The sequence below is a fragment of the Mustela nivalis genome (genome assembly GCF_964662115.1).
Source record: "Mustela nivalis genome assembly, chromosome: 9".
NCBI classification, from domain to species: domain Eukaryota; kingdom Metazoa; phylum Chordata; class Mammalia; order Carnivora; family Mustelidae; genus Mustela; species Mustela nivalis.
The window spans coordinates 62,058,128-62,083,078 of NC_139028.1; the positions used below are offsets into that span (position 1 = coordinate 62,058,128).

Genomic DNA, 24,951 nt, shown 5'->3' on the forward strand with positions numbered 1-24,951 from the left:
GGCTGGGACTCTCTGTGGTTTCTTCCGCCTCTGGAGAGATTTCTGGAGGCAGTGCTGACCTCAGCAAGCGCTCCCCTCCCCCTCAAGCCTCTCCACTCTGGAGCTCCACCGAAGCGGAGATGCCTTGCTAGGGTTTGCAGAAGCTGCTGAGGTAGCTTTGGCTGGGGCTGTTGGGGTTGGCCGCCTGCCCTGCCCAGCCGCCTCGACCTCGGCCTTGGCCTGAGCCCTCCTCCCTCCCTGGCCACCTCTGCTCTACCCACTGCAACATTTACTGCAGCAGCTTGGCCACTGCAAGAGCCAAAGAGGGTCTTAGCCTGGAGGTTCTGGGGGCTTTGCCGGAAGGGGACGTACCTGGAAGGAGGAAGAGTGGGAGCAGATTAGATAAGAAGCTGAGAAGGGAGAGAGGAGGTCTGGGAAGGGGCTAAGAATGTCTCCACTGGGTTGGAGGATCTTTGAGAGTATCCAGCTCCCTCGCTTTGGCTGGGGAGAAACTGAGGAGCCAGGGTGGGGTGGGGGGGACTCTTCCAGGGTGGGGATTGGAGTGTGACTTGCCAGAGGATATACAGGGCATAAGAAACCTCCATGTGATTGGGGAGGTGGGGAAGGTGGGGGGAGCAGAGGGCCATGGAGGCCAGGGAAGGCCATGGCAGTTGACTATCCCACCTGGAAGAGGGGTTGGAGAGGTGTGGGAGTCCTGGGACAGAAGGTTCTGGAGTCAAGGTTGGCTGAGACTGAATCAGCCTCACTCTCTCTTCTCTGCATCACACTGGAACTCCTAGAAAATAAGGACTGCTTCTTCCATCTGATTGAGATGTTCCTAAGTCAGGGAATAGTCTAGAATCTCCCTGAAATTAGAAGACTGACTCCCCCACCAGACTGAGGCCAGGCCAGAACTGAACCTCCATTCTCTGTCCATCCACAGCCCTGGGGGCTAAGGAAGAGAAGGGACTGCGGACTTGCCATTCAGAGCGGCCTAAACTTTGACATGACTGACCAGCCCTGCCTCATTCCCAGAGGGGAAGGTGAACCTTGGAGCCTGTGAGGTGAGAGAGAAAACCAACAGAGAGGAGGACTCCAGCTTCAGGGGCCAAATCCTCACAGTGTAGCAGGGCCTGATCACTTACACATTGTTACAAGAGGTGGGAATGTTGGGTTATTCCCACCCTGGCTCAGAGCATCCCCCTGAGATAACCTGCAGTGGCCGCAGTCCAGGTTGACAGGGCCAGATGCTACAGGGACCGCCAGGCTGCCCCGGGAAACCTGGAACTGCCTTGACTTCCAAACCACTCTACACATGACTACGGGAACTTAAAAGGACCCAAACATGGCAGCACTGTCTCCTTAATATCAGTTCATGCTTGTTTTTAAAAAGTCATTTTGCTTTTTTTTTTAGAGTGTGCTCACTGGAGAAATTTTGGAAAATGGAAGTTGAAAGAAACATAAACACCCCCATAATCACACTATGCAGAGAACTTTTGGACAGATTTCCTTCTAGTCTTTTTCCTATGCATAGTTTCTCCATCACTGTGTTAACACCGCTCTCCTCTTTAAAACTGTTTTATTACTTTCTTTCCCCCTTAGGATTTTTTAGGTAAAGCATGCTCTAAGTTTTATTTTGCCTTTTTTTTTTAAGAAAGTATAGGAGAACATTAAAAAGCTGGAAAAAATTACTCATAATCCCAATTTCCCATTGTTGTGTGAAGACATTGAAATATTTGCATCTAGTTATTTTTCTCTGCCCCACTTTTTTTTTTTTTAAAACACGTTAGTAACCCTAAGTACAAGTGCTCTGTTTACAGTGTGGGAGACTGCATAAGGTATTTATAACAACAAAAATGACAAAACCCACCTGAGGATGCACTGGTGGCTCAGTCAGTTAAGCTTCTGACTCTTGACCTCAGCTCAGGTCTTGATCTCAGGGTCATGAGTTCAAGCCCAGTTTTGGACTCCACACTGGGCGTGGAACCTACTTACACAAACAGACCTACCTGTTTTCAAATCCTGGCTCTATCTCTTAGTAGCTGAGTGACTTTGGGAAGGTTCCTTTTACCTCTAGAACCTCAATTTCCTTAACTAGATAATGAGATCAACCATCACTCAGAGAATTGCTTCACAGATGTGTGTAAATGAAACATCTGGTAATGCATCTAGCACTTAGTCCTCTGTGAACATGTAGTAGACTGTTGTCACATTTTTTTGCTGCCTAAAACAAATAAATTTTTATATTTTGAATGAATCTCCCAGGAGGTGAGTCCTTATGGAAGGTGGGACCCCACCTTCTATTTCTGCCCCCAAAGGGGGCCAGATGCTCTCCCCCTGCCACCCCGTAGCAATTTGGCCAGCCGTTTCTGGCTCAGGATTTTGATGTGACAGTTAGTGAAGCTGCAGGAAGATTCATTAGAATGTATTTGTGCTTGGGGCTCCTGGGTGGCTCGGCTGGTTATGGATCTGCCTTTGGCTCAGGTCATGATCCCAGCATCGGGGGTGGAGTCCCGTGTCAGGCTCTCTGCTCCTTCTCTGCAGGGAGTCTGCTTCTCCTTCAGCCCCTCCTCCCGCTGTTCTCTCAATCTCTGTCTCTCAAATAAATAAATAAACTCTAAAAGAGATAATTTATTTGCACTTATGTCATGCAACAGTGCCGTATCTGGGTGTGTAGTGCTGTGAAGAAATGCACAGGCCATACTGTTAGAGGCATCAGGACCAGTCCCTATGGTATGACCTTGGCTGTGAATTCAGGTGCCCACTCATCTGATTCTCCAGCTTTATCCTCCATTCTGAGCTGCCCAGTGGAACTGCTAGTAATTTCTTTTCTGTTTTGCTTAGTCTGAGTCAGTTTCTGTTGCTTGCAACCACAAAGGTTAGATCCTAAATATTTCAACAGTGAAATAAATTTTAGGCTCTCGCTTTAATTACCAGCCAAAGTTTTAATGCAGAAGGTCCTGAATGTGCTAGACGTGTTGTGCTGACTGCTGGCCTTTTGGACAAAGAACAGGATGATCCTAGATCGTTGCCTCCCAGCTCAGCCCAGACAGAGCCAGCCTGGAGAGAGGACTTACTCAGAGCTGCTGAAACAAAGAATTAAAGGAGATAGTGTGTAAGGGATGGATTTCTATGTTTGCTTCCTTTAGGCAACTTGTGTGTTGTTCACTGGAATTCCTCAGGCTCCTTGGACCTCCACCAGGTGAATCCTGTGACTTAAGCAGCCTGAGACCTTGGCAGCTCATTTTCTTCCCCTCCCGATCTGCATTTCCCATAAGATGGCATGGCCCAAGAGAAAAACCCTGGTATGTCTCTCCAGTCCACCTCCTAAACATTTCTTCATCTAGACCTTGCCTCCATCCCCAGAATATCATCTTAGACCATCACTGGTTCTCTTTTTCTGAATTTGCTTAGGGGACTTTGCTCATCATAGGACTGATCTTCAGGAGGCTAGTTAGGCGTCCAGGAATGGATCCCCAGTGGCCAGCTCAATTTTGGCCAGTAAGACTGCTTGCCTGGGTGTCTCAGGCAGGGGACTGAAGGTAGGATCAGCCAGCAAGTGGAACTCCAGGGAGACCATTCAGGCCTGAATCCCGTCTGGAGCCAAGCTGGGACTATATAAGGGGGGATATCTGTGTGTCCTTCTAGAACTTCTGAAGGGCAGTGCCCAAGTCTCGTTCATCTCTGTTTCCCCCACCCCCACCTGCTCCCAGTTCCAGAACAGGGCCTGGCATAATGTCAGTGCTTGGGAAGTGTGGATTGGTCAGAGACTCTGGGATTATTGCTTCAGTCCTTTCTTGGCATGCCATCAGAAGTGAGACCTGGACCTGGCTATGTCTCCTGCCTCATCTCCCCTCATTCCTACCTCCTGCTGTAGGCTCCACCCACAACAACTAGTTCCCTGAATGTGTGCCAGGCAGTCTCACTGCCACGCCTTTACACATGCTGTTCCCTCTGCTTAAGGCCCTCCCTCAACCAGGTCAGCCTGAAGAACTCCCACTAATCCATTCTTCTTTTAAGGCTCACTGAGTGCAAGTACTGCCTCCTCCAGGCAGCCTTTTGGCACTGGCCCTGGGAGGCCTCCCTCACTGTCTAGGTCCCCTCTGCACCCTGCCCATGCAGCCCTCTGTTATACCACTTGGCAGAGTGTTGCAGGTATGAGTCCTCCTACACAAGGCAACACTTCTCAGGGAACTGGACCGCTTTCACTCTGTACCTTCAGAGCCTAGCCAGGATCTGGCACAGAGGGAAAACCAGCACGTGTTTGTTGGTTTCCTCTTTACCCACCCCCACCTCTTGGAGGCAGGATATGTTGCAGGAGAGTTTTCAGGGCCTTAAATGCCAGGCTAAGGAGAGAGGCGTGGTCAGATTTTCATTGTTGAACAATCTTAGTGGCTAGGACCCCTCTCATTTGGGGTAAGAAGAGTGTTTTTTCACTTTGGCTCTCTCTCTCAGCCCAGGGAACAGGGGGTTAGTTCTCAGCAGGAAGATGGAAGATGGGCCTCTGCTTAGGGTTATCACTCCCCCTTCCCCTGGACTCCCTTTGCCCTTTCTGCATTCACTCCTAAATCCTGAAGTCTCATCTCAGAGGATTGGGGTCTAGGATCCACTCCCATTACTCAAGGGCCAAGTCCAAACCTCAATCCCCTGTTATGTAAGTGAATTATCCTCTGTTCCCAACCAGCGCCAGCCAGATCTCCTCCTCCTAATTGATTTAATCTTCTCATACCAGCGAGCTGGGCGGGGTTGGGGAGACAGCATTGATCAGAAGCCAACACGTCAGTGACGTAGGCTCATTAATTACAAGGAATCTAGGTCATGGGTTGGCTCTGAGTGGCTCTGATTCTCCCCCTCCTCAGTCCTCTGGGTCTCTGAAAGGACATTTTCATCTCCACCTCATTTCTCAAACCCCAGTCTTACGTGAGGAGAAAGTTGAGGGTCCCATAAAACACTATCTCAAATTTCCCCCAGCCCTCAGCTCTGGACAGAAATTCCCTGCATTCCAATCTGAGCACAGGGTATATCAAAACATAATTTATTGAGAAATGAGGGATGAACAGATGATTTAATTTGGGGGTAGGAAGAGACATTGGAGTTGTCTTTATTTACTTTCTACACCAAGCATATCTTCACTTTGCAGCTTCTCTGATAAAGGATATCCAGATCTTGCGTACCCACAGAGATGGGGAGCTCACTCCCTTAAGACAGCCCTTCCCTTGTATGATGGCCTTTCTTGCATGGGGCTGAGATATCAGTGTTGTGACTTCTGCTGGGACCCAGTTTTCCCTCTGGGGCCACAGGCCATGCCCCAGGACAGCCAGTCAGATCCTGAGATATGATGGTTGTTCTTCAGGATGAACACCTGCCTCTTTCACCAGCTCCTCATTTGGTAGACCTTATATATTACTCCTCACTGTATCTCTTATGGGGACAAGTCATGGAGATCATCACCTCTCCAGATGCACGGAGCAGAATACAGACTCCAGGGCCGTGTGAACAGCTCAGGTCAGAGCAGGACTGTCACATTTTCTGATCTTGGTATTAGAGTTCCACTGATACAGCCTGATATTGCCTGAGATCTTTTGAGACTTTAGCACATTTTTGACTCAGCTTATGCACAGATTCAGCAAATACCCATTGTCATTTTTGTGACAATGGAGTCTCCATGAAAATGATCTTTGTGATATTAGGAACATCTCCATCTTTCTTCCCCGTAATTCTTTTTACCATCTACTCGAACATTTCCCTTCTTACACAGTCATGTAACTACTATGTAATTATCCATCCACTCATTAACCCACACAACTATCCAACTATATGTTAATCCATCCATTCACCAACCCCACTATCTGCTTAAATACCATTCCATTCAGCTGCCCATAGATTCATTCAGGCACTCAATCATCTGTCCATCCATCTACCTGTCTACCAACCTATTTACCCATCTATACATTTCTCTCTCCCTATCTGAGCATGTACTTAACTGTCCATCCATCCATTCATCCACCATCTATCAATAAACCTACACACCCATACATACATACATGCATACATCTCTTCATCTGTTCCCTCTCCCAGTCATCCATACATCTATATTCATCCATCTAACCATCCATCCATGCATCAAGTACTTTCTGGGATTCTATTACATTTCAAGTCTGTGTTGAGTATTCTGAGAGATTTAAAAGTGGGTAAAATATAGGTGCTCACTCTTTGGGAGCCTGCAAACCAAATGATGGTGAGTACTGTAAAACAGGGACAAAGAAAATGCTTTGGGGATTCAGAGGAGGGAGAAGTGGCATCTGGATATGGTCATGGAAGCCTTTCCCCCAGGATAAACTTTTGGTTTGGGTCTTAATAGAACAATGGTGTTTGGACATACATAAATGCATTATATATAATTCCGAGTAGAAGGAATAACATATCCTGCTAGAGGAGAGATGTCATATCTTATTCTTTATACCCCCACTAACGTACCTAATACAGAACTGGGCACACATTAGTAACTTAATATATACTTGGTGATTAATATTTTCCCTTCTCTTCTCTGACAGGATAAGAGTTCACTCTTTCTCTCTAGGAGAACTCTGCAGTTGCATTGCTGGATGGCCTTGGAGAAGTAACAAAACCTTTCTGGGGTTCTCTGAGTTTGGGGTTGAATTTCTGTCTCTATCAGGTGGTCCTTTTCCCCTAATTTTAATTATTTCTACTAAGTTCTCTGCTCTCTACAGAGACATCAACACTGCCACATATCTTAAATTTTATTTTCTTTTGTTGGCACCAATAAACTCAATCCCAGCTGTCTTCAACCTCCCCAGCCTCATTCCCAGGCAAGAAATTCTGTAATATGGATGAAGGGGAAGTTCTGTGCAAGGGGAAGAGCACTGAAGTAGAAGTCAGGAGCCACGAATTCAAAACCAACTTTGCCATGAGCTTGCTATGCTCCCTGAGGCAGTCTCCTTCCCTCTCTCTCTTTTAAAGCTCCTTCCATCCCCACATAGAATCTTAGCACTGAACACAGCATTTGAGATCCTCCAGCCCAATATCGTCATCTTATAAATGGAGAAATAGGCTCATAAATGGCATGTGACTTGTTCTAGATCATATCTAGATTAGCAGCAAAGCCAGAACAGATTTCCTGACTTTCAGCTCAAGGTTTTTTTACCCAACCATTTTTCAGTCTCCAGTCACAACCCCTATATATCTCAGGAAAAGCTTCCTCTCCCACCTCCATTCTTCAGGAAGGAACATGTGTCTTCCAAATGTTTTTGACTGTGTGTTACTGGGTGGGGGCTGGGCAGGCAGTATTTAAGAGCAAGTATTCCCAGCCTGACGGAGTTAATTATGTTCATCAGGAAGAGAGAAGAGAAAGGAACAAGGCGCTCTGGTTATCTACTGGGTTTAATCAAATTGAGAAACGAGGAAATCCATCACCCAGAGGCTAAGGGAGTTCGAGAGCTTGGCTTCCGCTGGCTCCAAGAACTGTAATGGGTTGGGCACTGTCCAAGGTGCTGACATCTTCACTTACTGCTCTGAGATGCTGGGAGAAATGGGAGGGGTCCATTCTGGGCAGAGGGCCGGCAGCTAGCTTTTAGGAGATGGCCTGGGATACAGCAAGAAAAGGTCAGGACATGTTGGGAAGAGGCTTGAGTTCCTATTCTGCCTTCTGAATCTTCCCTTTTCCATTAATTTGTTTATCATCTTTAGAGAAAATATCCTTTCTTATGGCCAGAGTCCTCAGCTAGGATTGAAGAAATAGGAGGTGAAGGGAAAGCCCTAGACCCTTAGCTTTCAGGGAGATGGACCCCAGTATGAGGGTGGAGGCCCAGTTCTTGGCCTTAGGGACTTCCCCATCTTAAAGGGAGATGTGACTTCCGCTTTTATAAAATCCTCAGTCCAATGATAGAGTCATGAACTGTCTTTGAGGATTTATTAATCTGGTGGAGGAATGTCACTCTGTCTTTAAATCTAACTCAAGTGTGATATAAGGGAGGCATGGCCCATGTCAAATGGAGCCTCTAGTCTTACAGGGAAGACATGGTCTTCCTCTGGAAAAATTTTTCTGGCTAAAGAGACATGTTCTTGGTTTAGGGGGAAACCTCAATTATAACCAGGAAGACAGGATGGACAGATGAGTTAAAATGTGCACAATAACCAATGGAAGAGCTCAGATCTTCATGCCTGTGATTGAGGTTATTGGCACTAGATATTGTTAATCAAGGAAATTTTTCTGGTAGAGGTGAGCTTGAGCTGAGCTTAAAGGAAAACAAGAGGCTTGGATCTCTAGATCTTAGGCCTCCTGAGAATCATGACTGTACCTTCTCATTCCCTGTATCCCCTTTGGAGTAAACACAGACCTGGGCACAGAGAAGGTCCTTGTTCAATGAATAATCACCAGCAGATAGAGAGTGAATGTACCTACTTGGTGTTTGGAAAGATAGAGTGGGGGAGGTGTAGAGATCAAGGAGGAGGGTTGGTTGGAATGGAGAGTCTGATGCTGGGATGGGGGATAGCGATGGGGTGATAATATGGGCAGAGGGAGTAGCCTCAAGTATGTCCAGCCCACTGAAGCACAGAAGCACAGCATTTGGATCAACTCCTTTGTGTTTCTGAGGCGGGTGAGAGATTCTTTATTGAATCTGGGATTGTTAAAGCTAGAAACTATTAGGTTACAAACTCATAGACTTCTCAGCTTCTAGAGCCACACAACCATGGATAGTTAGACTATTAAATCCATAGCATCTTAGCAGGACAGAACACAGTGTGTTAAAATTGTAGAACTGTCAAATACTAGACCCAAAGAGCTAGAAGTCCTTATTAGAGATTCTTAAAATCCAAGAATCTGAGTGTCAAAAGGAAAAAGAAACCCCAGTTTATGGACTCCCACTATGTGTATCGATTATGGTGCTGGGAGTATCAAGCATATTATTCCATTTAATTTCCTCCATAAGGTTTAAGCCATTTAGTCCCAGCTCTACTCAGTGGAGTGCTTCTGTCAAAGGTTTATCAAACATAGGCTTGCACAAGCTTCATGACAGGAGAGTCATTACCTCTGGGCCTACCTCTACCCACTGCTGAATGGCAAATAGAAAGCTCTGTGTTATATAAGCTGCACTCTTTCCCTGTAGTGTCCCCACACTGGTCCAGTTCTTGTCCTCTGAGCTACACTGAGTAAGTCTAATCTCCCACTCACATGACAGCTTTTCAGTGGGCTAAAGACAGTCTTTATTTCTTTCTTCTCTAGGATAAGCTGGTTTGTTCATCATGTCGCTAGAAATGGGACAACAAATCAAAGAATATTTGCCCTTAGAGGTCATTTTGTCCAGAGAATTCCTTTTACTGCCAGGCAGTACAGCACTATGGTCAGGAGCCTGGGCTTTTAGAGAGAGAACGAGCCTCAGTGCAGAATCCAGAGATCCAGCACTAAGCACTAACTTCATATGTAACCTTGGACAAATTACCTAATATATTGGGCCTCAGTCTCTTTATCCATAAAATGAAGAGAATAATAGTCGATGTGAGGATTGAATGAGATAATGCAAGGGAAGCTCTTAGAGGAGTGCTTGGCACACAGTAAGCAGTCAATAAATATTAGCTATAATTATTGGAGGTCCAGAGGGGCAGGGAGTTGCTCAAGATCACAGAGCAACTCACAGGCAGAGCCAGGGTTAGACCAAGGACTCCTGCCTCCCAGGCCAAGTCACTTTCCTGTTTATATTTCCACTCTGTCTTCCTTGGGGGAAAAAATAAATAACTCCAGAGGGAAATGGAATACTTTACTCATTGAATCAGTTAGAATGCAAGTGAGAGAATACCTGATTAAGAGGCTTAATTAAACCTTTTGTTTCTTTAATAAGGAGACCAAAGGAAGGTAGATCCAGGTTTGTCTGGTGACTCAACCACGTCTAACGACCTAGGCTTTCCCCATTCTAAGCTTTGAGAGGGACTCCTCTGCCTCGCAAAATAGCTGATGCGGCACCAAGCACCATGTCTTCCCAAGCAAGAAGAAAGGCCATGGGGACATAAAGGGTCTTCTCCTCTCATGCCCCTGTCTCATCCAGGAGGGGATCTTTGCAAGCAGACCATCCCCTTATATCTCATTGACCAAAATGAGGTCCCATGTCCACTCAGACTACTCACTGGTGAGAGGAAGGCGTTTCCATGAATGGTTTGGTTATCCCTGTGGCTAGCACCTTGCTACTAGAACACAGAAGAGGGAATTGGCTGTGGGAAGGCAACCAGGAGTGCTTGCCACACTTACTCTGTCTCCTCTCTGGATTGGCTTCCCCTGTCCTCTTCATGTCTGCCAGGGAGCCTGACCTGGTCTCCACCCTTGTCCAGCACACCCTCTTCTACCATGTAATGGAGCATCACCCAATTCAAGTCTACTTTGCCGAGCTCTCTCATCTTTCCATGTTCAGATCTTGTCCCCTTCAGTTTAGAAGCGCTGGGGGAATAATAGCAGCTACTAGGGACTAAGTACCTATTGTGCGTCAGACACTGCTCTGGCTGCTTGTAACCAGCTTCCAGATGGCTTCCAATGATCCGTATCTCCTGGTATTCACACTATTTTGTGTTCCCCTCCCCCATTATACCAGGGCTAGTCTGTGTGACTGTGGCAAAAGTGATCGTCTCCCACTTCCAAGATTACATCATAAAAGACACCATGGCTTCCATCTTGGCAGTACACATTCTCTTTCTTAGATCATTCATTCGAGAGGAACTTAGCCACCGCGGCAAGAGTACCCTTCTGGAGAGGCTTGCCTAAAAATTAAACCCTTTGACCACCTTCCAGCTGTCAGGAGTCCTGACAGCAACCACAGAGTGAGCCCAGAAGTGGATCCCTGCTAAGCCTTCCAATGACTGCAGCCCTGGCTGACCTCTGACTGCAACCTCACGGGATGTCTTGACCCCACTGTCTCCCAGTTTATTCACTTCCGGGTTCTCGATCTTCAGAAATTGTGTGAGATGATGAACACGTGTTGTTTTAAGCTGCTGGGGTTTGGGGTAGTTTGTTCCTCTGTAACTACTGTAGTGCTATATTGTCATATTAAATCCTCGCACCATTCCCGAAAGGTGGAGTTTGCTTTTCCCATTTTTAGGATGAGAAAACTGACGCTGAGATGAGGGCAGTGACTTTTCACACCTGGGCAGTGGCAGGGCTGGGATGTGCCCTCATAGCCATTGGATTCCAGAACAGAAGGAACCTGGTTCTGTTTTCTCAGCTGGAATGTCTGCAGGGTGAGGTAGAGGAACTGGGAATGGGAGGAGGTGGTCTCTTTCTTTGATGTGTTTTTTCTCCTTTTTACTTTTCATTCCAACCATGTAGTTAGCAGCCGCTCTATTATCTAGTATGTATATGTGATTCCAGGACAAGAAGTTGTATCAGAAAAAACAGCAGAGTTTTGAGAGGCTTTTGAGTGACCTTGAACAAGTTCCTGCACTTTTCTCGGGCTGTGGTTTCTTTGTCTGCTGTATGGGGAATATAATCCTCCTTCCACGTGTCTCACTAGGAAACCTCAAAGATCAGGCATGAGGGGATTTTGGAAAATGCCAAGGGTCCTGGTCATGGAAAGGTCTGCTTTGAGTATGGAGCACCCCTGACCCAGGGCTCTCACAGTCTAGAAGGGAGGCAGTCCCGCATAGCGATCTCTGCGTAAGTGGTAAGTGCTCCCTCTTCTCTATCACCCTAGTCTAGCTTCAAGAGACAGAGAACACAGAAATTGAAAGCCCCGACCCACTTTTTCAGCCTCATCCCTCACCATGACCTCTCTGTTAGGCCACACCACAGCCGGGCTGAACTAGTGGAAATTCCCCAAGCCTTCCGGGAACTTTCTGTATGCTGAGACTTTATCTGTGCCATTTCTTCTCCCTGGACACCCTTCCCAACTTCTCTACCTGGTGTGTTCCTACTCATCTTTCAAGACTCAGCTTAGATGCCCCCACTTCTAAGATGCCTCTTTTGACCCGGTTCAAGGCCTCCTACTTCTCCCCTTGATTAGTGCACCAGGCTCCTGCCTGAGCTCTTGGCCTCCAGCTTCCTTTTTCCACTCAAAGCCCCCATGGTGCAGCCAGCAGCCTTTCTAAAACACAAATCTTGTCCTGTCACTCCCTGCTTAAAATAACCAGTCAATGGAATAATCCATCAATCAATGCTTCAAGGGCTCCTCCTTGCCCTCAGGAAGATATCCAAAGCCTTCAGCGGGAACGCAAGGCTTGGTCCCCGCTGGTCTCCAGCCTCAGCTCTCCAGTCTCCCCCGATTGCCCTGCACACACGGTACACCCCTGCCACATTGCTCTCATATCATGCCTCAGATGCACCTTACTCTCTCGTGCCTCCCTGTCTTTGCTCATCCTGGTGTTTCTCATGCCCATTCCCATCTTCTCCACCTGCAGACTTCCTGCCTAATCTTCTACGTCAGCTCTGATTTAACTCTTCTGGAAGCCTTTCCTGGTGGCCCCAGGAAGAGTTCATAGCTTTCTCTTCTTCCTTCTCCTAAACGACGAGTCATGCTTTTGTTACCATTTGTCATTTTATCTGCTTACCCTGGGAGTTTGCTGTATCCGACCCTGGCTGTGTCCCCAGCAGTGCCAGTTCGGGCGTGCAGAGCAGCCATGTAGGATTTGTTGGTTGGTTGGGTCGTTGAATGAATGAGTCAATGGTGGCTGAATCCAGCCTTGAACCATCACTTCTTGGCCAGCCCCAGACCTGCTGTTTCCCAGGGTAAGCCCATTTTACAGCCAAAGGGGAAGCAGAGGAAGGGACTGCTCTGGAAGGGAGAAAGAAAATCAATAAAAATGTAAATCTAGTTGGGAAGAGCTGTCCCAGGCTGGCTGTGGGGAGAGATAAGACTGGGCAGGCTGAGCCCTGGCTGACAGTGGAAGGGAGATTAGGGGACAAGCAGAGCTGCAGCCGGGGCAGCAAAGGGAGTGTGTCTCCCCTCAGTGGTGCCTCCTCCCTCTGTCTTCATCCCCAGTCCCGCCCCCATGCTCTCTGTGCTCCTTCAATTCTTTCAGGGACAGAGGAAGGAAACTTACAAATATCGGTCATTCGGTGCGCTGCCTCTGAGCGAGTGTGTTGTTACTCAGTCTTCACAACTTTTGGGAGACAGAAGATAGGAATGACCAGCCTTACTATATAAGTGGAGAAACAGAAGTTAAATCACTTATTCAGGGTTACACTGTGAATAAGTGGCAGTCAGGATTTGAACCCAAATCTCTCTGACTCTAAACCTCTGTTCTTTTCACTCTGCTCCACTGGAGGTCTACAGCCAGGCTTCAGATGGTCTCCAACCTCTGAAATCAGAGGCTCAGGTGTTTATATGATTGTGTGTGATTTTTTTGAAGATTTTATTTATTTATTTGACAGAGACAGAGATCACAAGTAGGCAGAGAGGCAGGCAGAGAGAGAGGCGGAAGCAGGCTCCCTGCCAAGCAGAGACCCCGATGTGGGGCTCGATCCCAGGACCCTGAGATCATGACCTGAGTTGAAGGCAGAGGCTTTAACCCACTGAGCCACCCAGGCGCCCCTTGATTGTGTGTGATTTTAATGTAGATCCATCTTTCATCATTCTTTAAGCTGATTGTCATCCACTCTCCATTACCTGTACCAGGCTTTCTCCCTAGAGGTGGTGGCCTTTGAGTTGGGTCTGGAAGGTTGAGTAGGACTTCATGAAGTGGGATGAAGAGGCCAGCAGTGGGGTGGGGATGAAGTCCCTTCAGGTAGAGGGAAGAACACATGCTGGGGCCTATTAGGGGGAAAGGATTCATTAGGGCCAAAGAATGGTGAAGGTGCTGGGTTCTTTCTCTTCGTTTATTTGCACTCCATGCATGGCGTCTGGCTCCAGGCTCTGGAGAGGCATATCCCTGCTGCAACTCTCTAGCATGGGTCTATGGGCCAAAGGGCCTCTGAGCCAGGCATCAGGATGTTCATTCTTTTTTTTTTTTTTTTTTTTTTAAGATTATTTATTTATTTATTTGACAGAGAAAAAGAGATCACAAGTAGGCAGAGAGGAGGCAGGGAGCAGGCTCCCCGCTGAGCAGAGAACCTGATGTGGGGCTCGATCCCAGGACCCTGAGATCAGGACCTGAGCTAAAGGCAGAGGCTTAACCCACTGAGCCACCCAGGCACCCCAGGATGTTCATTCTGCTTCCAGGAGAAACTGCTGGATTTTACTACCAGTCAGCTCTAGCATGGAGACAGTGCCTTTCTCCCAGCTTCTGGATGCTGGTTAAGAAGAAAGTGAGCTCACAGATGTAATTGCTTATGGGTCCTCATTGGCCAGAGGCCAAAAGAGGGCTGCTCCCTGGACGGACCTTCTTGGTCACTGGGATCCCCTCCAGTGCTGACCTGCTCCACCCCGGCTCTCAGCCCTATGTCTCTCTTGTGATGACTTCTCACCCTTACCAGCCCAGGAGGTTTTAAGCACAAGGACCTCACCCTCTCCTTCAAATCTCAGCTCAATCCAGAGGCGGACTCAGCATGAGGCTAATGTTGCTTGAGTATCATCGTCTCTCCTCAGGCCCAGGGAGGGGCCTCTGCAATGTGTTCACATTGTCATGTTCTTGGGAAATTTGCAAAGGTGAGGTACTTTAATCACAAGTTCTTTCTACTCCAACTACTTGTGTCCCAGTTCCTCTTTATGTGAGGTGGTTGGAGAGGCCAGTGGGCATTTCTGGAATCTGACTAAGGGGCAGGTGAGTTGGGGATCAACTTAATTTGGGTTTATTGGGATATATTTATATGGTTCTCAGTCACCTCTGTTTCTAGATAACTTATTGCTAACCACCTGCATGTAAAGATGGCCTCTAGGAATCTTCCCATCCATGTCCAACTCAATCAGCATTGTGACATCAATGTGTCATATCCAGAGGTCATTTTGGGGCATGAAGGTGTTTCATGTGGCCTGGCCCTGGAAGTACCTTGGCAACAGAGGGAAAAGAGGTTTGCAATGACAGAACCAGAAGCTAGGCTACAGAAAATCCTGCCAGTCGTCGGCGGAGGAAAACATATTTTAGACGTGTGTGTGACTGTTGGTAAAATATATGCTATTTTTCTGAATTGTGTGATGTATTTGCCTTGACTTCTTTTCTCGTTCTACATAAATATTCACTTTCTTACCAAGTTTTGTGCTCTTCTTCTTCTTTTTTTTTTTTTAAAGGTTTTATTCATTTATTTGACAGAGATCACAAGTAGGCAGAGAGGCAGTCGGGAAGCAGGCCCCCCACTGAGCAGAGAGCCCGATGTGGGGCTCCATCCCAGGACCCAGAGATCATAACCTGAGCCGAAGGCAGAGGCTTTAATCCACCGAGCCACCCAGGGGCCCCTTGTCCTCTTCTTCATAAAGAGGGCTCCCCAAAGTGTATAAGCTTCCGTTCCCACAAAACCCTGGCTCCACCATTTATGTTCTATATGATCTTGGACAAGTTGCTTATTCGTTCTGAACTATTTCCTCTTCTGTAAAATGTGAACAAGAATCTGAACAGGTGAGGACTCGAAAAGCTTCATGACCTTATTCCATTTCTAAAACCATTATTAGAGGAAGTAACCCAATCAAATGAAAATTAGACCAGAATATACAGCTAGGGAACGATGTTGTATGCAAGAAATAACAGTGAACAATGAATCCAGTAAAACTTAAATCTAAATAACTAGAAATAATGTGGTTGCTGCAAATTCTAATGCACTTTTCAAGAAAGGAATTTTGTAATATAAGAGACATTATGCAAGAACAAATTTAATAATAAGCCGTGTCTATAATTTCAAACTATTTCTGCAAAACCTGGGAAACAGGAAGGAAGGAGAAGGAATATACACATATGAATGGCCTCATCTTGTTGGAAGAAACCTTGAAATTCTTGACATTGATAAATACAGGCTCAGATATTTATTAAACATTTGAAGTTATCAACCAGTAGAATCAAAATAGGAGTTAGAACTTCTGTACCTTCATCTTCCTCTTCTTTCATGTGGGAGAACCTCACAGTCCAGCCACAGGAGCTGTTCAGAGGGCCAGAGCCACATGGGCCCCCAGTGCCCTCCTCCTGCCCCCCCAGCTTCTCCCCTGCCTCCAGCACAGGGCTGGACACCGGGCTTGGGAAGCCACGGCTGACAGCTCTGTCTCCTGCTTCCCACACAGCAGGTCCCAGCCAGGTCAGCTATCTGGTGACATCAGAATGGGCTGGGGTACATCAGAAAACTCTCTCCCCCTCCCCGGAGGGACAGCCAGGCTGGAGAAGACTGGCCATAAAACAAGACAAGGCCCACTGAAGGACCAGTTGGTTCAGACCCAAGCATTCCACAGACCCCCTCCTTACCCAGAGCCAGACGTTTCACTCCTTGGCCCTGCAAAGAACAGGTCCTTACACCAACTCAGGCATCACAGAGAACCTGGTGTCACCCCCAAAACATGGTTATCACAGAACCAGACATTATCTACAGAGCGACGGGCAATGAGGATTGGGGCACCCGAAAGGAAATGGTGAAATTTGGATTCTAGTCCACAGGGGTCACACTGATTTTGGTGGGCCCTGGTCAGTGAGTGAAGCCTTGGCCATGCATAAGTACCAGTGAATGTGTGTTGGGTGTGTTTGGTCTTTGAAGTCAGAAAATGCCCAAATATGGGGCCTGGATCTCCTTACCCCCTGGAGCCCCTAAGGCAGAGACCAGGCCCAGACTGTGGCTCCCTGAGGCAAGGACTAGAATTTCCTGAGTCTACAGAGTTAGCCGCCCCCTCAGCTAAGTGCCCCAAGGGGCCCTCACGCCAGGTTTGCTGAAGGCCCTGACTGGCCTGAGTGTTCTGAGTGTGAGGCCAGCTTCCTCCCTGGTGGGCACCCCTCAGAGCTCAGAGCTCTGCCTCCAGGGGGCGCCAAATGGATATTTCTTGACAGAGGCTGTCCTGGCCCCGCCTCCAGGCTGAGCGGGGCTAGGGAGGAGACCTGAGTGCATCCTGACCACAGAGATGGCCATAGCTGGAAGGGGCCTAAAAGCTGGCAAGTCCATTTCTACCCATCAGAGATGGTGCCTGAGGCCCAGAGAGGGTGGGCTGTTCCAGGCGAGCGGCAGAGCTGGGCTAGTACCAGCTCTGGTCAGCCTGGCAGCCTAGCCTGCTATGGTCTACTTCTCTATTCTAGGGCCTGGGGGAAAGAGAAACAGTCCTTCTGCCAGGAAAGCCTGGTTTCAGGTCAGCCTGACCGGCTGGCAGAAGAAGGGGGAACACCATCATGCATGCTTTACAAGTGGCTAACACACCAAACCCCTAGACAACTCTTTGGTTCAGATGAGTTACAAAGGCCCAGAGAGGGTGACTTGCCTGAAGTCACAGAGTAAGTTAGCAGAGGAGTTGGAATTGGAAAACAGGGTTCCTGACACCCAAGATTAGGCAAAGGGCCCAGAGAACGTATTCCTGCCCCTCTAGGGCCAGCTCACACTCTGGATTCCTCAGGCTTCTTTTCTGGCCCTGATGTTAACAGCTGCTGCTGTAGGCCAGATGTGGATACGGTCACCTGGGTCCCCTCCTCTTTGTCCTGCTGCCTTAGGATGGCCAAAATTAAGGCAAAGCAGGCCAGGGAGCCTGTCTTGAAGAAGACCTGGAGGCCAACGAACCTGGAAAAGACCAAGGGACCCGTGAATTTAGGACCTCCCTGTTTAGGGGTTGGATGTCCTCGGGGTGGGCCAGAGCAAGGTCAGCCATCACCAATGTGTGGTCAGAGACATTGAAGCCCTGTTGGGGGAGGCAGGGAAAGAGGCCTCCCACCACAGGGCAGTAGCCCCATCACCATGGCCTTTGTTGAGGAGACAGGGAAGCCCCTGGAGTTGACCCCAATGGGGGCCCTTCCCAGATAGAGGGGGAGAAGCTCTGCAGAAGGAGCACTGGGTGGGGGGCAGAAGCCTGGGCATCCTCCCTGCCTTGTCCCTAGCCAACTTATAGCCTGGGCCATGCCTGCTTTTCTCTGACTGTTGAAGAATTCAGGGGGCCTGACAGTTGCAACTTTAGATAACCCCACCCGCCACAAGAGTATTCCCTCTCCCCTGTTTTCCTAACTCACCAAGGCTCTTATTCGATTTTTCTTCCTCTAGGAAATGCCCGGTTCAGTCCCAGCCCATAGAGCCATACCCTCTGCAGAGCTGGCAGTGACTAGCTCCCTGCTCCCAGCCCTGTCACCAAGTCCCCTTCAACCTCCTGTCCCATCCCAGCAGCCTCTTGGTCTTCAGGTTCCTTTGGGCTCCCCATTGCACAGATGGGAAGACTCGGTTCCAGAAAATGCAGGTCTCTTGATGGACAGACAGATCTGGGCTGGATACCAGGCCTCCTGTGTCCTAGAAAGGCCTTCTCCCAACCCCACTTCAACTCCTTGTCTCTCTCTCACAGCTGGGCTTTTCCCTTCTCCTCACACTCAATCATGATGATACATTTCCTGCACAGACCATGCTTAGACCACTTGGGTTCAAAACCCAGTTTTGCCAGTTATCAGCTGTGTGACCTTGGGCTGCTTTAACTCTCCCTTTCTTCACCTGTAACAGTCAGGGACCATGGCTGGGTCATAGGACTTGTGAGTTCAGTGTAAGATACAGACCTGCTGCCTCACAGTGGGATATGAATGGGCCTCTTGTCCCTGCTGCTCTCCTACCTGGGACCCCAGGAATATTTCTAGCAGCCTTCCCAGAGGCCCTGGCAGCCCCCACCCCAGGTCTCACCGGTTTCGGAGCAAGTCGTGGTCATAGTAGCGGCACACGGCCCGACGCCCACAGCTCTGGGCCCAGTGCACACAGGTGGTGTCGATGGCGCTGCCGTGGATCACGGGGCTGGGCATCCAGGCTGCAGGAGGAGGTGGTCAGGGGACAATGACGTCCGGCGTGACTGCATTACCCACCTCCCTGCTCCCTGGCAGACACAACCCCCCCAGAGCCACTGGGGTCTCTTGTCCCATAAATCTTTGGCCCTCATGCCCAGCCCTTATGCTGGTGCTGCCTCGCTAGAAGGCTCTACTGCTGTTCATACACCCACCTCCAGGGTCCCAGGTCCAATCTGTTGCCAGGGTCCCACAAACCCTAAGGTCAGGACCTGGGTCCTGCTCACCCCTGTGCCCCTGGGCCCAGCACACCATGGGTGTCAGAGCTAAGGGTCCCAGGAAGGTTCTTTACCCAAAACTCTCAGGAGCATGAACTGGATTCCCACAGCCAGAGTCTTGTCTTCTTTCTTCACTCCCCTAACAAGCAGAAACACAGCAACATGAGGATTGAGAGGGTCCCGGCCCCCCAGGGACTCTCACCATCCCCTTCTCTCTCAGAACCCAGGGCCAGCCTTCCCCAAGTCCAAAGATGCTGGGCGCTGGGGTGGGGGTGGGTTCAGGCCCCCCACTCCATTTCCCTTCAACCCATGGAGCCCAGCACCCACGTTCCAGGCACTCCCACTAGCCATCAGGACTCTGTGCTGACCTCCCTGTGTTATTGCTCACAGACACCCCCCACCCACTCCCCCGACCCTTGGGCCCACCAAATTCCTCCTCCTTCCTCCTACACTCGGCAAAACCTAAAACTAGGTAGTCAGATACGCCTTCTAACTTCTCGAAATGCTTCGTGGCCCTAGCCTAGGATTCCCCGAGCCATGACTCCTTCCTTCTTAGCAATACCAGCAGCTGGTGTTTACAGAGTGCTTACTACGGGCTCTGTTATTCTACACTGCAACCCCTACTGTACCCCACATGACATAGGTTTTATCATTAGCCCATTTTACAGATAAGGAGACTGATGAATGTTGACACAGCTTAAGTGACTTGGCTAAGATCCCACAGCAGGTGGGTGTCAAGGGTCGGTCAGAAATTGCAGCCCACTGCCTGAATTAACTCCTCTCACACAGGCTGCCTGCCTGCTGGGACATAGGAGTCCTCTACCTCCTCTCTGGAGGCCAGCCAGTTTTATAGATCTGTGTGTCTTCTCGTATTTGTGAGGGGTGCCATCCCCCTTGTAATTTTCCAGAAAACAGATAAGGAAGAAAAATAATCCCAGGGGCGCCTGGGTGGCTTGGTTGGTTAAATGTCTGCCTTCGGCTCAGGTCATGATCCCAGGGTCCTGGGATCGAGCCCCAAGTCAGGGTTCCTGCTCCGTGGAGAGTTTGCTTCTCCCTCTCCCTGCTCCTTTTCTCTCTCTCTCAAATAAGTAAATAAAAATCTTAAAAAAAAAAAAAAAGAAAGAAAAGTGGTTTAAAAAAATAATCCCAGCACAATGAAATATCCTGTTCTTGGAATTATCCTGTTCTGAGGTCCCCTTATTCCGGCCCCCACCCTAGGCACGCTGACTTTGGCCTCAGGTAACAATCTGTCAGTCCCAGCAGGCACCCTTAGGACAATGGTCGGAAAGATCAGGGAACAAGAGGCAGTATGCTCTTGTGGGCTGGGTCCATGGTGGGCCTGTAAGGGCTCATGGACTTGAAAAACCATGAACCACATGGACAGGGCTGGGTTTTCTGGCTGTACCCTCCTGCAACCCAACCCACCCTCTACGGGCAGGGTGGGGGGATGGGCCATCAGGCAACGCTCTGCTTTGTCCTCACTGTGCCTGGGTGGCCTCTCCTCTCCTGGGGCAAGTAGGGGCCTGGCTCTGGGCCCTGGCCCTGGTACTGCTCTACTCAACACTTGCCATGAGAGCTGCGGCTGGCTTCTGAATTTCTCTGAGCCTCAGGTTTCTTACCTATAAATGGGGGTGGATGGTGTCACTTTAGTAGGTTGCCATGAAGATGGAGACAGGGCAAGGAGAACCTGGTCTGTTGTGGGGAGAGGGGCAGGACACCCAAGTGGCCTCCTTCTTCAAACCCTGCCTCTAGGATCCCTTATCCTACCTGGGTTTAAGGACTTTTTGGGATCCCCTGGGTCTGGGCTCGCCCACTTTCACCTTAGGATGAGCATGAAGGAAGGTGTATGGGTGAGACTGGCCAGGGAGGCCCCCAGGCTGACCAGGACCATGAAGGGCAGCACCAGGTGGCTGCAGGACGATTCGCAGGAGCCCGCGAGCACAGGGCCGCCCCCCACTATGCAGCTGCAGTTGGCGTAGAAAACCTAGAGCAGGAAGGGGGCAGAGAGAAAAGCCTTCAGGAGCCTCGAAGGGCAAGCAGCTAGCCAAGTGCCTGAGGCCCCCGAAGGCTTATGGGGGACCTGAGGGCACCAACGAGCTGGGGCAGAGCTGGCTGAAGGCTAGGCTTTCTGGACCCAAGGCGAGTGGGAGGGGGCAGCCAGGCAGGTACGCAGCCCACATGCTTTCCACACACAGGGGCTGAGGCTGTGGGGAGAGGGAAGCAGAGGACAGAAGAGGGCGAGGGGCTGGGAGAGCCTCACCCCCTACCACACCACACACACTCCCATACACACCACTGTCACTTTAACGCACACACCGCAGTCCCACAGCATGCACAATCATACACACACATGTGCACACGAACTCGCTCATTCTTTCACCTGGTGATGTCAGAATGTTCCAAATAAAATCTTAAAAAAAAAAAAAAAGCTATGGGGGATAAAAGGGCACCTGGTTTGCTCAGTCGGTTAAGCATCTGCCTTCAGCTCAGGTTTTGATCCCAGGGTCCTGGGATCGAGCCCTGCATTGGACTCCCTGCTCAGCGGGGAGCCTGCTCTTCCCTCTGCCCGTCCCTTGTGCTTATGACCACTCTCTCTTACATGCTCTCTTGCATGTGCCCTCTCCCTTTCTCTCTAAAATAAATAAAACAATCTTTTAAAAAACCAAACTATTTAAGAGTGTTTTGGGGAAGGAACTCAGATTTTCCAGCTGAGTATCCCTTTCTACTTCACTGAGGTCCTCCAGGGCACTGGGTCGCAGAGGAAACTCTCAAGGAGAGATTCCAGCACAGGAGAGAGGGACCCAGACAGCACCATGGAAACCAGGCTTCAGCAGGTGAAGGGCAAGGATGACCTCCACGGAGAGGGGTGCTAGATTTGGCTCTGGAAGAATGAATAGGGATTTGCGAAGAGGAAAACTGAAATGAGGAGAGGGAAGGAAGGTCAGATGTAAAATAACAGGAAAGTGGCAGGCAAGAGCGCTGCAAGTCTTTGTCTGCCTGGAGCGGAGGGCAGAGGGGAAGCGTTTGGGCTGCGCTAGGGCTACCCTGGGCCCAGCGGCCTGCTGAGCTTGGGACACAAAAGAGGAACCTGGACTGCTGTTTCCAGAAACACAGTGGGCCAGGGCCCTGCCAGTCATCCCGCTGACAACAAAATGCTGGGTAAAGTATTGAAAACATTGTCCTGAGGGTACCCAGGCACTGGCAGAAATGGAAAGCTGTTTAGAGAGGCTGAAACCCAGCAAGATGGGCAGGGTCCTGAAGCAAGCTTTGGCCCCAGCAGGGTTGCAGAACCTACACAAGGGAGTACGGCTTTCTGAGGTCTGGGGGCTCCAGGGCCAGAGGACAAACCCTAGCCCTCCATCCTGCCAGGGTAATGTCCAATAGGAGACTCCCCCCCAAAACTGGGACCCCTCCAGAGGCAGAAGTCTGTGAAAAGCTGACTCCTTTTCAAGCTGCAAGGAGTGGCCCCCAGGCTGGCCCAGGGGCATGCTTGAGGACAGCCTGCAGTCTCACCACCACATGGCCTGGAAAACTTCCAGCCCCGGATTCCTTCAGAAGTGGTCTCCACTGCCCATGTCTTCGGGTGCTTCCCAGGAGCAAAGCCAGCCAGGAAGCCTAGGCTTTTCTTCCCCCAGAGAACAGAGTCTCTGACCAGTGTGTCCCAGGGAGCCTTGGCCTGTGCTGGGAAACAGGTATGCAGGGCCAGGTGCTATCAGCCCTCGAGGTGGTTCACTTGGCCTGGGGCAGCCTGTCACCTCCAGCCATGGACAGCCTCAGACACTTCCTGTTGTGAAAAGGGTTGGGAGTCCCTGAGGCAGACTCTGGGAGCCTTGGGAAGCATTTAAGCATGGGAGGGAGAGACGAAGGCTGACAGCACCAAAGTCACTGTGGCTCCTTCAAGAGGATGGGCCAGACGGGGGAGGCAGGCCAAGAGGCCCACTGTAGAGAGAGTGGTGGGAGGGGGAGGACAGTGGGAAACGAGTTTTGATTTGAGAGATACTTAGGAGGTAGAATTAGGGCAAGGTGAGAGAAAGAAAGAGAGAGATCTGGTGTGTGACCTGCTAAGCACATACCATGTAGCCCTTTCCCTCCAGGCTGAGCAAGCCACTGGGTTGGAGGCACAATGGAGGGACAGGTAAGGGGAGAACTAGGCCTGGCAATGTTGCTAGAAGAGAGAGACCCACCCTCATGCCTTTTCTGAGTGGCAGAAGATGGCTGGGCTGGACAAAGGGGGCCTTCCTCTTGGAGTTTTCCCAGCTCTCATTCCCATCCATCTAACTCCAGCAGCAAGCTCTTCTTATGGATGACTTCAATCTCTCCATCTGCTTCCGATTCTCACTCCCCAGGGGGACTTCAGCCTCACCCCCTGAGCCTCAGATGCCACCTACCGTCCACCTCTCCCCGTCTTTCCCCTGGTCATTTACACCTTCATAAATTGTTTCTGAGCACAGTCGCGCCGACTGCTGAGCGACCCAGCCCCGGGCCCGCGAGCTCACTCACGGTTGGCCTGAGGAGGCAGGTGTGCAGCGAAACTATTCCAGGCCAGAGCGACACTTCCTGAGTGCTGACCAGCCCACCTTCCTCCAAACACTATCCCCAGACACAACCTCTGAGGAGGCTCTGGGGAGGGAGCTGGGCTGGGAGGCCAGAACCCTGGGTTATAATCCCAGCGCTGGCATTAAGACTGTGGGCAATGCCCGGTCCTTTCCTGAGCCTCCATTCCCCATCTGTATAATGGGCATAACAGGAGTGTGTACTACCCAGCGCTTAAAATTTCCCAGCCACTGTGTTAAGTACTTTTCACGGGTTTTGTCATGTGACCCTTTACTCACTGTTTAATGAATTCACCCAAGGAAAGCATTCAGCACAGTGGCTGGCATAGAGTAGGTACTCAATATGATCACCTCTGTTTTATAGACCCAGAAAATGGAGACACTGATTAAATAATTTGCTTGAGGTAACAGAGTCAGTTACGGGAAGAAGGGGGCAGGGTTCGAACCAGATGACCTGGCCACGGCGCTCAGGGGCCCACATCCGCAAAAATTCACTGTTCCCTGGGGGATCTTGCCCCAGCCGGCAGGAATTGGGGTTCCCTGGAAGAGTCTCAGGGAGATGAAACCAGGTAAAGACAGTGAGAATTAAGAAGGCCTGAAGACCGGGATTGCAATTGCAAATGCAAAGGGTTTGCACAGCCCCTAGGTGGCGCCTGCTGGTCTGAAGCCCCATCAGCCAGGAGCTCTCCAGGGCTCCAGCCCATGGGTCCCAGGTTCCTACCGGGAGGACCCTTGGGCTTGGACACTGATGCCCAGAGGATGTAAAGGCAGGAGTTCCCCATGACAAAGGTAGGGAACTCTGGAGAAGGAACCCCTTATAATGGCCAGTTTGACACTGCACACACAGGCTCTTCTACAGTCTAGGGGTCTGAGGAAGGCAGGTGTTCTCTTCATTTCTCATCTGGGGGACTGAGGAGAAAGGCGAGGGGTGGCTCGTCTTGGAGACCTGTTTAAGGTTCACACTGTATACATTGGGGCTGCTTATTCTGCCTCCTTCACTGCTGGGAGTTCCTTGAGGTTAGGTCCCTTGGCTCTGGGTCCTCAGTCCCCCACCCCTCCCCACCGCACACAGGGCCCAGCACAGAGGAGAAGCTCTATGAAGGTTTGTTGACTGAATGACTGACTGACTGGGCTTACTGGGCCAGCCTCTGCTCACCTTCCTCCAACCTACAGCCTCAAGTGTGATCACATACAGATCTGACACTGTTGCCAGCCTAACCAATGCTCCCCAACACTCTCTTGGTGAAGTCCCTACTGGTGGCCCGGCATTCAAGGCCCTTCTTTGCCTGTGCCTCACTTTCCCTCTTTGAAACGTTATGCTTCTGCTCCAACAAGTTCTTTCCAGGTTC

The 24,951-nt window shown here is 49.9% G+C and overlaps 2 protein-coding genes across 3 annotated transcripts in view; one reads left to right on the top strand and one right to left on the bottom strand.

The window, feature by feature from the left end:
- LOC309840279 (olfactory receptor 2AT4) overlaps nucleotides 1-24,951 on the top strand; it is a gene marked incomplete at its 3' end in the record, with an annotated part of 110,704 nt that overhangs the window by 15,812 nt on the left and 69,941 nt on the right. The gene's annotated exons all lie outside the window — the stretch shown is intronic.
- SLCO2B1 (solute carrier organic anion transporter family member 2B1) overlaps nucleotides 15,701-24,951 on the bottom strand; it is a 45,696-nt gene continuing 36,445 nt past the window's right edge. For both annotated transcript variants that reach the window (XM_082749642.1, XM_082749643.1), the window contains 4 exons: nucleotides 20,870-21,033; nucleotides 19,124-19,188; nucleotides 18,677-18,797; nucleotides 15,701-17,584 (listed from right to left, as the gene is read on the bottom strand). In XM_082749642.1, the coding sequence (XP_082605768.1) occupies nucleotides 17,404-17,584; nucleotides 18,677-18,797; nucleotides 19,124-19,188; nucleotides 20,870-21,033 (531 nt within the window). In that variant the 3' untranslated portion in view covers nucleotides 15,701-17,403. The remainder of the gene's footprint in view (nucleotides 17,585-18,676; nucleotides 18,798-19,123; nucleotides 19,189-20,869; nucleotides 21,034-24,951) is intronic.